Genomic DNA, 12,303 nt, shown 5'->3' with positions numbered 1-12,303 from the left:
GTTAAATTTCTCCCTTTCTCCACTAACGTCTCCATGTTTCCAAAGCTGACTAAGAATATGTCCATAATATCTCTATAGTACGGACTTGGACGTCTAAATGATGGCAGGATTTGGGAGAACATTGCACATTAAAGCACAGCTGACGGGACCTTCTTGATTTACATAATCAATTTTACGAATTTGAACATTTTTAGATTTCGGCAAGTTTTACACTGAGCTTATTGTTGAAAAATTGGTTTTCAAATCAGCTTCAAATAGGAAGTTCACATGCTGCTCCGGGGTCTTAGCATTGCTGAATAAAGAAAAGATGCTTTCACACTGCTGTAGCGGGGTTTTATGAGTTTAATGGAAACGTGGATCACACAGCTACAAAGCATGTCTTTCTATCAAAGCACAACACCGCTATTGGTCAGGAAGGCTAAACATGCACATTTGAAGCCATTCAGCTGTTTGTTTATGAAACTTTTAGTAAAGCGAAGTGTTTCAAATACAAATGTAGAAAAAAAAAGACTGACTTGCACAAAGAATTCTTTAGAAAAGTGACAGTTTTGGTTCAAATCCTTAAAACGTCCCTCTAAAAAAAACAAACCCAAACAGATGGTAGTGGATACAAAATTAATCAAAAAGTATGTAAAAAAACAAAAAACTAAACAGACTTAAGCTGAAGGGCCAAACAGTACACCAACACTGCTGTGATGGATAAGGGAATTTTATACAAGGCACAGAAAACCTTAAAATTCAAGTTATTAATGGAAATGACAGTAAAAAAGCTCAAAAATCTTTAGAACAATCACCATGAATCCTTTTTCCCTTTAATAATATTCATGCATAATCCAGTGAATTCTCTGAATGCACCAACATCAAAAGTTCACAGTTGTGTTGTTTTTTTAATGTTAGGAGGCCTGGAAATGGATCTGCTGAAATAAAGCTTTTTCTGTCAAATGAATGTTTAACTTCAAGTTATGAAAGCTCCTACAGTGAGCTTCAACATCATATTTTAGGGCGTAACATTTAGTTCAAGGTGATTTTTGTGTCTGTCCGAGACTGTAGTCAAGACATTTTCACATTAAAAATGAAAGTCTCTGTAAACACAGATCAGTCGATTGGCATCTTTACTGACGGACTTTGAGGTGCAGGAATCTTCCTCAGTAAACGGTGGAATAGTAGGTGGTAACGGCGTGGTGGCTCCTCTTGATGTGCTTCAGGAGAATGATGGAGCAGACCAGGGCAGTAATCTGTTATGTGGACACAGAAGAACGCCGGACGGTAAAGAGCAGCCACGGGACTCACCAGAACAGTCAACTTTCACCCTAGCTAAAGGGTTTCAACCAAATCACACAACCAAGCACAGACGTCAAGCAGCGCCGCATCTGTTAATGCGTGAAAACAAGGAGAGGCGTGCTCTCAGGAAAATAAAAAACAAAGTGGGGAAAGACCGACAGAGTTTTGAATGAATTTAACGGACTAAAGCACTAAGAAGAGGTTAAAACAACAGAAAGCACACCCTGCTGCTCCTTTCAGACTGACAGAGAAAGAGCTGCTGGTACTGAAGGCTAAGCCTGGATGGGGATGTTTGCTGCAGACAGGGGGGTGAAGACAACGGGGTCCTGGTACGGGTGGGGTGGAGAACCGAAGTCCTGCTGAGGCGGCTGGGAGACAGTCAGGGCAGCGGTGGATTGAGTCAGGATTATGTACTGGGGAGGCGAGGCAGACTGACGAATCTTGGCATTGAGGGTCACGCTGCAAATGAGCGCTACAAACTTGGAAAAGCAATCGTTGGGAGGACAAGAGGAAAAAAAACAAAACAGTGACAGACAGGCCAGAGGAGGAGTTTCAGTTAGAGAGGAGGTCAAAGCGACAAAAGACAAAACAGAGGCAGAATATAAGATTCAGACTTTAAACAGACCAGATGCATTTCTTTGATCTTTGTTGCTTTAAATCTTTCTGTAAGCTAGGGCATCAAATGAGCCGGATTTGCCTACCAGAAGAGCTCCGGTTCCCAGGAAGACGCCCAACACCAGCGACGCCCTTCTGTCAAAGACGTTTAAAATGGTTGTAGGACAATTCTGTACAGAAAACACAAAATGTTGTTTTTTAAGTTTGTGAAGCATGACATCTAAACCACAACAGCATCCCAGTCAGTTTCACTTAAACTGCTATTTCTATTCATCCCAGTCAAGAATTTGAGGTTACACACCTTCCTTACTGCATTTTGCAGAAAATCCAATTAAAGCATCACTGAATTTTAAGTTTGATATTTTTGCATCTCCTCTAAAGACGCTTATCTCTTTAAAGAGAACTGTGTTAGCCTTTAAACCACTCTGCAGCTTGACCAACCAAGTGTCATGGCAGGCAGTAAATTGTCCTTAACCCTTAGACACTGTCGCTTCCCGATTTGCGACAGCTTCCCGCTCCTTTAATTTGGATATTTTAAGTACGTTGGTTGTTCCAAGATTGTTTAAGTTGTAATACGTTAATAAATGATTAAAATAAAAAATGCCTTACATTTATTTAAAAATATTGGAGTCATTCAAACAGCAGATAACTCGATGATCACCAGAATTGATGTTTTTCTCAACAACACAGAGCTTCCAACAACTGCATTACAGCGCCGAAAAATTATAAAATGTTGCTTAAATGCAACGCTGCATAATTTCAGACAACGAAAATCTCTCTGATAGATGACATCATGAAAGCTTGGAGTCTTCCTCTCTGTTTAAAAAGAAGAGAACTGAGGAGAACTTTACGATGCCTGTGGGCATCTGCAACACGTTAATAACATGTCTGTGTTAGTGGAGTTCATGAAGTGTCGGTACCTGACGGTTTTCTGCTACGCTGAGGAGTTAACTGCCATCAAACAAAACGGAGAAGAAGAAAAGATTGGTAGTCCTCGTGTCGTCCCTTTCAGGATCATGCAGTCCTGATCGGGAACTTTTCGTTATTCCTTCACTTTTTGTCAACATTAACATTAAAATAAACTTATTATTATTAAAACCATTATAAAAGGTCGTTACTGTTGTCAACATCTGAAGACATACTCTGACCGTGAAACGCTTTAGCAGAAGTAGACGAATTTTCGACCGATTGCGTAGCTGTTACAGATCGGGTAGTGTTACATGCAGGGGTTTAGCACTGTTCTTTCCTTTTTCTTCCTTCCTCTGCATGTGCTTCCTGTGAGTGACGACACTTGGTGGAGACCTGATGAGCTGTTCAATCAGGCGCCAGAGCCAGCCACCAGGTCTGCATACAAGCTCTTATGGATCAGCATGCAGATGAATGTGTTTGTCTCTTTATACTGGAGAGTGTGGGAGCTTTGTGGACAGGTAAGACGGGGTACCCTGTACACCTCATGTAGCTTGCCTTCTGTTATGCACACTAGGGAAGTTGGTTGGTGGCACTTCTATGTTTTGAAACTTTTTTTGTAGATAAGTCAGTGAGACTTTTGTTTTCTTGTTTCTGTTTAAGAGCTGTGTTTGTTCTATTTATTTCCTTACTCTGGCCCAACCTTGGTCCCTACCTCCCCTCCCTTTATTCAATAAAAACCTTAAAAGTCATCCATTGTGTGTTTTATGCTACTACACCTATATGTTTGTTGAGGTAACAGGTAGTGACAAACACCACAGCTGTAACTACATTTGAATTTCCATAACTCTTTAACTGTTTACGTAACTAGCGTGAAGGAATTCGGAATCTAAGAAAATCAGCTATGCGTCCAAATTCGTTGGCAGAGTTAGAATGGTTCGTAAAGACTGTTATTGGTTGTCACAGATCTGGTATTAAAGGGATGAATAAATAAGTCTGGAGAATTCAGCAAAGTGTTCTTTCTCAGTGACACTCCACATCAGCGGAGGAGTAGAGGGACGCTGGGGGACGGGTTTGTGCTGAGTGTGACTCTTGAGGTGAAGACCCGGAGTGTTTCACTCGAGCTTCAATGGGAAATAATGTCGTCTGCTCATTGCAGTGAAACACTCAAAGGAGAGAGAGATGTTAGAATCTGATGAGGACAGACTTCTATACACACTATAAACAAGAATCTCTTCTAGTTCAAGTTTTGAGAGTTCTATAGGTTTAATAACTAGAAAAATACTGTTAATATGCATTAAATATTGAAAGCTGTACATAAAAAATGTCCATTTAATTTAATACAGAAAATTACTTTTCCTGGTGATTAATAACTTTTAATAAAGAGTAATTGAGTTACTAACTCAGATACTTTGTGGATTAAATGGTAACTACTGTATAATTCCAGGTTATTATATTTTAAAGTTATTTCCTGGTTATTTATTAAAGGACTTGTGTATTTAAAGTCACTAAACACAATTAAAGAAAACTTTATAAAGTCTTTGTTTCAGTTCCAAAGCTGAACTGCTGCAGACACATCAAACTAAAAGTTAGTATTTTCTCTAAATGTCGTAGACACACACTGCATGTGTGTTTGGCAGCAAAGCTCAGTTTGGCCTTGAATTGTTTCTATTTACTGTTCATCGGGTTTTGGTAGGGAGGAGTTTCACGTGACTGTAAGTACGGCCTGCAGGACCAGTGACTCGGTGTCTACTCACAGCCATGACCAGGCTCTCCATGAAGCCATCAGGTTTGGGACAGGTCTTCTTAACGATCTCCACCAGGGAGATTCCAGTCACTCCACAGCAGTGGAGCTGCAGAGCCACAAAGACAAAGTCCGCTTTAGCCTGTCAATCATTTTCACTAATATTGGACATTTAACTGTGTTATAGACCGAAGCGCAAAACCTGAACATTTAAACTTCCTTTGAGAGGTTTATCTCAGTGAAGAAGGACGTACCGTGTTGTGGATGAAAGTGAGCGTAATGGCCAGGGCGGGGTCATTGTTGTTGGCGTACAGAGTATACAGGCTGACGTAGAACTCGCCGAGCCTGCGGCCAACCTTTACAGCAAAGGAAAAAAGAAATGATACATTTCATCTTTCAAGATCTTTTATTGGACTGTGAAACAGCTCCTACCTCATCCCTGCTTGTGTAGGCGAGCACTCCAACAACCACTTCAGCCACAGCCAGGAAGAAAAGGAGGACGATGAACTGAAGAAGAGGAAGAACTCCATAAGTATTTCACTTTTCCAAATGTGTTTTTACTTCACACAAGAAACTGACAGACTTTCTCCACTGATCAGAAAGAAGCAGATTTTCCTGACAAAAGCACCTAACCGAGCTGATTAGCTGAGCCAGAGCTCTGCAACCTGAAGCTCCAGAGCCACGTGTGCCTCCTTTATAAATAATAATAATAATAATGGATTAGATTTATTTGTGTTTTTCCAGACGCTCAAAGCGCTTACAATGTGTCCATTATTCATTCACTCCTTATGTAAACTTGGTGATGGTAGAGGCGCGGCTGCCGGTTCGCGCCTACGGTCCCTCTGACCATCACTGGGACATTCATTCACATTCACACACCAGTGGAGCCACACTGGAGGCAGGGGGGGGTGAAGTGTCTTGCCCAAGGACAAAACAGTTGACTGGGAAAAGCGGGGATCAAACCGCCGACCCTTCCATCATTGGACTACCTGCTTAACCTTCTGAGCCACTGCCCCCCAAATCCATTGTGAGTGTAGTTCAGGGGTGTCAAACATACGGCCCGCGGGCCTTATCCGGCCCGCCAGGTGGTTTAGTCCGGCCCACACATGAAGAGTAAAAATCATAAGGATGTTTAAAAAAGCAAGTTTCTAGTCCATTCCCATGGCGAGTTATGACATAGTCAGCTCTCTAGTTACTGTGCTGGACAATGTTGAAGTGAACTGGTCACATGAAGTAATTTTGGTCACTGATGGCGCTTCCATCAAAGGTCAGGAAGAAGGCAGGTGTTGCCACAAAATTCAGGCAGAAACCAGGAAAAGATTCTTATAATAATGAATGATAATAATAATGGACATTTCATTGTGTTTTGCACACTTGAATGACAGTAAATGTGTTTCTGCACAGGATTTTGAATCCTGATATCTATGGACGGGTGAATTTTCAGGAGAGAAAGGAGGTTAACTCCAAACTCTTATGTTCACAAATGTTTGCAAGTTTAATTTAGTGTAATTTTGTCATCCTTTGGACGTTTAGATTTTAGGAAGATGTTTCATTTTTTTCTTTAGCCACTCTTGAATTTATTATCAGGATTGCTTCAGTGTCAGATTTAAAATATTCAGTCTGTATAAAATTGAACAAACCAATATTTTTTAAAGTGAAATTAATTTTATTTAAGATCCATTGGTCTCTGTGAATGAATGTGTAATAAGAAATGATAAGGCTACCATGTTGGTTGAGGCGTGTGTTCCAATTGGGTAAAAAAACAAGAATAAAGCTTTACGCTACTGGTCCACTTGAGATCAGACGGGTTGAATGTGGCCCCCGAACCAAAATGAGTTTGACACCCCTGCTCTAGTTGGACTTTGAATAGAAAAGTTATTAGTTTGAGGATATAATGGGATTCATTTGTTTTAGTAAAATGTGTCATTTATGTTTCGATTTGTAACATGTCATATAACTCAGCAAAATGATGGTAAAAGCTTTAATCTACCATCAGATTGTTTTATTATTAAAATGAGCTTCAAGCTCATCTTCTCATCTGCTGCTCCACGGCGTCTAGTTGCTGTTTAGAGGCAACATTCCCCAAGTATATAAATGCTTTTCCATCTTAAAATCTCTTCCATCTTTAGTAATCTTGAAGAAAATTATATAGTAGATGTTTAGATTTACAAAAAATCTACACCAACGGTGTAATATTTATATTAGATAGTACAAGAAGAAGGATAACAGCGCATATGATGATAGATTTATTTCAAGTAAATCTGAGAGGATCTGATTTGACACGAAGTATTTTATTTTGAAAGTAACTCGTGTGCTGGTATCAAAAGTAAAATAAATTCAAAAAGATTTCTATGGAAAAAAGCACTGTTATAATTCAATCACTGCAAAAATATTAAAAGGTAGAATTTAAGGCTAAATGACCACAAAAACATATGTTGGTCACATTGGTCACTAAGAAACTGGACCAACTGGCTCTTTTAGTGCTAAAGGTTGCAGACCCCTGGTCTAAGCAGCGTTTACCTGTCCTAAAATCGCTTGCATTGGAAGAACCCAAGCTGCCACCTACTGTTAGAAAATCTCATTACAAGTGTAGAAATCCAATGGTGGAAGTTTCCAAATGTATGGGTCATGCTCCACACATGGACTGTATGAGGGGAACATTATTTCTCTACAGAAAGGATTTTGCCTTCTAGTAGCCAGCGGGTACTTCCTGTTTGGGTGAGGGATCACTCAGTCCAGTTCTCTTATTCAGTCAATGGTTCCCCACAAACATGCACATTTTACATGACAAAGCTGCGGCGTTTCTACTCAGAATATGGATTAACTGCAACAGTTGTTACGAGGACGGTGCTCATGAGACTCCAAACACAGTGGATTCACGATTATTATTATATTTGAAAAGTTCCAGTTTTAAGACAGTACTATCGTTTTATGTTGTTATATTTATCCACGTCATCTTAACCCTATAATACTTTCGTTATAAAAAGTTACAGCATCACTTTTGCCGGGTAACTTTTACCCGATATAATATACACGACAAAAAACTAATTGTCATTAAAAAATAGATCAAAACATGACAACACGTGATAAATTAGAGGAGTTTTCTTATATTTAACTGTGGCATGTGTAACAAAATGAAAAAGAAACAGGACATTTTTAAAAACATGCTCAAAAATTACTGATAAATTAGGAATTTGAGAACAAAAAATTCCTAAAAAACATTAAAATGATACTAGAAACTTGGTATTTGGTCCCCCCCCCATTCCTGGGACATGCGAGGCAGACTACTTGACACGCGACATACTGAGATTCACGTAAATAGTTTTGCTCAGGTGAAAATCACCCGGCGATAGTGCTCTAGGGTTAAAAGTGAGGCAGATAGACTTAACTTCAAGTTAAGACACCTCAGCACACAGAAAATATTCCATTATTTTAATGAGAAATACGCAATTTGTAACGATTTAATCCTTTTTTTTATTCGTTTTTATGTTCTGAAGGATAATATGCGCATGAATTGAGTTGTCTCAGTGCTAAAATGGCTTTCTATTAGAAAAAAAAAAAAAAAGACCTTTGTTTTGGTGGTTTTTACTTAGTAATCTATTACTGCCAAAAATGGAAGCTGATGAACCACATCAATCTGCTTTCTGGGAGGCTGAGTTATGATGAAAACAGAACTGGGGATATATTACGCAACAGCTGTGTGGAAATTCGGAATCGTTCCGTGAATTAGGCTATTGTCTCACATATGACGGGAACATGTGTTTGTTCTCTTTGCTGATGTAAAGAAAATCTGATTAATCTGTCATTTTACAAACAGACCCACTGTAAAAAAAAAGAGAAGTCATTTGAGTCTGTGTCACAGTTTCCTTAATCACACATCAGGTTGTGATGATAACCGCGTCACTGCGGTGATGAGGTCATCACCGCAGTGATCAACAATCCCACACCGTCAGCTCTAATCACATATATTTTTACGTATAAAAATACTTTTTTTTGGGTGACTAAAGCTAAGAAACTAAGACAAGTCCTGTGGTCTCAGGCTGATGCTTTGACTGCAGCTATAGAAAAATTTGCTGCAGTGCCCCTTCTGAAGGGAAATGGAAAAGACAAGTCAGGGAAGTCCCACTCCGATCACCTATTGTCTAAGCGTTCCCAGCAGTCTTTAAAGTAGGATTATGCCGTTTGAAGCTAAAATAAAAAATAAAATTAAAACAGTGTCGTTTTCTTGGACATGGTTTCTGTAGAGCAGCAGGAGTTCATTAGAAATTCACCTCCGAGTTGTGGGCGGGGCTAATGGCGCAGAGTAATCCTACCCTGACTTCCCATCATCCATTTGTTTAAATGCTCTTCCACTAGTTTACAGTCCCTCACGTCCCCAGTCTGAACTTTACCAGTGCTGCAAAAATGATAAGCAATACTGGAACTATCACACCGTACGGACGCCAGCTCAGACATGGAAAATGATTAGAAGATTGTATAATGCTATGATTAGCACCGGCTGTGAACGTTTCTTTTCTCTTTGATGCATCGATCTCATAATCAAAAATCATGCGGATCATTTTCCTGGAGACGCGCGCACCTTTTCCGCTTGCTCAAACCAGATCATCCATCTGCTCGTGCCACTCTCGGACACATTTAGGATCCACCCCTAAATGTCGTGCAGATTCCTCACCAGAATGTTCTTGGGCGTATGCCACCGCACGAAGTTGAAACGCTAAATGGAATGAGAGTTTCTTGGCCATCGCTACAATGCTCGCAACACAAATACCGCAGACACCCGGCGTCTGGGGGCAGTGTTGGAAGGGGCTGTTCACACTGGTCTACGTCAACTTGTTTATAGTGAGGAATGAACAATCGAATACACTTAAAAGCTAAAAAAAAAAGATTTTAGCTGATATAGGCCTTTTAACCTATGTGCTATCTTGTGGGGTCCAGATGACCCCACTTCCAACTGTTAACGTGCCTTTGAGGCACGTTAACGGTTGGAAGTGGGGTCATCTGGACCCCACAAGACAGGGCACTGAACCTTTTTCCTCAATGATTTGTGATCTTTACTGGTTTCCATGGATTACATGAAATCCTCTCCCCCTTTATCATGGTAGGGATAACATGTCAATGTAAGGGTGGGGTCATCTGGACCCCACAAGATAGCACGAGGGTTAAAGCACAATCGATTTAAAAAAAAAAGCATGCTGTTAAACTGTTAACTAACATGAGAAGCTCCCAGACAGAGGAATGTATATATATCTATATAAACTTTCCACTAAATGGAAAAAGCCTTTTGTGTTACTTTTCTGCTTCTAAACGTCGAGAAAATGTTTTGTGTTTAGTCCAAATTTTTTATCTGCATCTCTGCACGGATGAAAAGACCCATTTCAGCGTCATAGACGGTCACCTTCTGAATCGCCGCCACATTTATTCGAAGTGCAATCATAAATCCTGCATCACCTGATGTTTTAAAAACCTGTATTCCTTTAACAAGGGCACCAGAGTGACCCTTTAGGAAGAAAGCCCCGCCTGTCTGGAAGAAAATGTTATTCAGTTGGGCAACACAGATGAGAGCGGTGATGTAAAACACAACCGAATGTGTGGTTTCATCATATTTCTGTCATCTGAAGTTTCCTTTCCAGTCCGACAGTTTATTAAAGTGATGCAATCTGAACAAAGGAAAGGCAGGTTACCGTTGCTCAACGGGTATTAACGATTTCCGCACAATTGAGTCACATAAGGAGCTCACCGTCTGCAAGGCGCATCTTTTCTCGCTGCAGGCACCGTAGTCTCCAAACACCACCACAACCAGCATGACGGAGCCCAGGACTATCAGCACGGTCACGCCTGCAGACGGCAGCGATCAGATGAAAGGCAAATGTAAGGCAAAGTCAGGCTTCAAAGTCTAAGACTAAAAGTCTGTTTAGTTTAGTTCAGCTATTGAATTCTGTGCCTTCATGTTCATTAAACAATTACCGGCCCATTGAGATGAATTTTGTTGTAATGTTGGGCTGTATAAATAGAATTGAATTGAATTAAAGATCACGCTCTAACCTAGAACAAAGGCGCTGGAGTTGAGGGCCTCGACGTTGAAGATTCCTCTGGTGCCATCGCTGAATCTCAGCCACAGGCCGAGAGCAAGAAAGGCCAGGCCCACCACCTGCAGGAGAACCACATCTCACTTTTAGGTGTCACATCCGCATGTAGTACAAACGTGTCTGTGTGGAGTAGAAAAACATGTTTTTCTCAAGATGTCACATGACAAATGTAGCCAATCTTTGTGTGATTTTAGGGGCAGAAAGAAAACATTAAAAATATGTTCATTCATCGTTTTCCTTAAAATTGTGTTAATTCAAATTAGAAGTAAGCAGAAGGGAAAAAGGGAGAAATAAGGAAGGGAGTTCAGAACATGCCTTTAATTATTAGACAGAAATAATACGATTTTTAGATAAACCTTCAGAGCTAAAAATGTCTTTCCATGAAAACGAAACCACTTTCCGTTTCAGCCCATGATCTGCACGTCTCCGTTAGAAAATCTGCTGGAATAATCTGACTCCACTAACAACAACACATTTTCCTTCTGTTTCCCACACTTTAAACGTTCGCCTTTATTTATTTATCAATAAAATTTCCCCAGACTTACCGAAAAGATGATGTTGAAAAGGACAAGAATGTATTTGCACACGACTCCACATCCATCCACAGCCATGATGAGCCTGTCTGTCGGTTCAGCCGCGCACTTCAAAAGGCTGGAGGGAGGAAGAGGATGAGCGCGCGGAACTAAGGCCTTCGATGAAGACTTAGTTCTAGAAAGGAAAGGTAGCGTCTAAATCCGAAGCTAAAATACACACACAAGCTTTTTTAAATCCATTTACACTCTAAATAGATCGTTTTTTGTTAAATGGTTGATATAACCTTTATCCTAATTTAAAAATAAATAGAAATAGGTCTAAACGTGACAGTTTCCTGAACGACACCGTTTACCTCTTCCTGGGAATTTAAGCTCCTGCTGCTACTTCTGGTGCAGTGGAGACTTTCTCTGGCGTTTTAAGTAGGTGTCGGCCCGCCCACATTGCCTTATTCTGCTCTGCTATTGGCTAAGACTTTTGAATGACATGGTGAGTCACCTATGAGGTGAGAAATAAAAATAAACATTACGGTATTAACGTGGGGGGGGGGGGACCCAAAGAAACGAAACTTAGTTAAACGAAAGCTATGTTGTTTGAAGTATTAGTTGTGACCAAATTATGTTAAAGAATGTGTTTTTTTTTATTTGTTGAAACTGAAAACCCTAATAAAATGATGACAAAAAATATAAATTCTTTCAAAACGCAGGTATTACAGTGAGCTAACACTAACTACATTTCAAGGAGACAAATACTGGTGGAATATGGTGAAATCATTAAATAGCGATGCTTTGATGACTCACGTGACTGAAACAGATGTAAAAATCACGAAAACACAGAACAGGAAATGAGCTGCGTCTGCTTTCCAGGTGCAGAAAGACTTTAAAAAAAGACTCAATTCAGTCTGTTACACCAAACATGTCAATTCAGACTTCTTTCAAATTCTTAACTTGTAAAAACCTAAAGTTGTTACTCAATAATACTGGATTTAATAATACTGGATAATACTGGATTTGGTTTCAGAAACAAAGCCGTAATCGTCTGTACAGAACCACAAACAATTACCAACTATTGCAGGATTTAATCTACCATTTTACAATTGCTGACTTATATATTTAATTTACGGTCAAAGAAAGCTTGTAG

The 12,303-nt window shown here is 39.9% G+C and overlaps 1 protein-coding gene across 4 annotated transcripts; it reads right to left on the bottom strand.

Annotated features, from left to right (window-relative positions):
* Positions 1 to 324: 324 nt before the first annotated feature.
* Positions 325 to 11,615, bottom strand: LOC101159268 (CD81 antigen). 4 transcript variants are annotated; one of them, XM_011478536.3, is made up of 9 exons: positions 11,519 to 11,615; positions 11,178 to 11,283; positions 10,589 to 10,694; positions 10,284 to 10,381; positions 4,979 to 5,053; positions 4,801 to 4,902; positions 4,560 to 4,655; positions 1,983 to 2,066; positions 325 to 1,760 (listed from the first exon to the last, which is right to left on the bottom strand). In XM_011478536.3, the coding sequence occupies exons 2-9, from the start codon at positions 11,241 to 11,243 to the stop codon at positions 1,554 to 1,556; spliced, it is 834 nt and encodes a 277-aa protein (XP_011476838.1). In that variant the 5' UTR covers positions 11,244 to 11,283; positions 11,519 to 11,615; the 3' UTR covers positions 325 to 1,553. The 4 variants fall into 4 exon arrangements, with proteins under 4 accessions (XP_011476838.1, XP_004071862.1, XP_011476839.1 ...); XM_004071814.4 differs by having other exon boundaries at positions 325 to 1,235; positions 11,519 to 11,614; XM_011478537.3 differs by having other exon boundaries at positions 11,178 to 11,340; positions 11,519 to 11,609.
* Positions 11,616 to 12,303: the final 688 nt, after the last annotated feature.

This window comes from Oryzias latipes, chromosome 8 (genome assembly GCF_002234675.1).
Source record: "Oryzias latipes chromosome 8, ASM223467v1".
In the NCBI taxonomy this organism is placed as follows: domain Eukaryota; kingdom Metazoa; phylum Chordata; class Actinopteri; order Beloniformes; family Adrianichthyidae; genus Oryzias; species Oryzias latipes.
Note: the sequence above shows the minus strand (reverse complement) of the source record. Positions and strands in the feature narration are given on the sequence as shown.

Excerpts from the sequence above, each read along its gene's own strand:
- LOC101159268 (XM_011478536.3), bottom strand. The coding sequence starts at position 11,243 with ATGGCTGTGGATGGATGTGGAGTCGTGTGCAAATACATTCTTGTCCTT. Across the intron at positions 4,903-4,978 it reads CCTACACAAGCAGGGATGAG|GTTGGCCGCAGGCTCGGCGA; the intron begins GTAGGAGCTGTT and ends TTTGCTGTAAAG. Across the intron at positions 1,761-1,982 it reads TGGGAACCGGAGCTCTTCTG|TTTGTAGCGCTCATTTGCAG; the intron begins GTAGGCAAATCC and ends TGCTTTTCCAAG.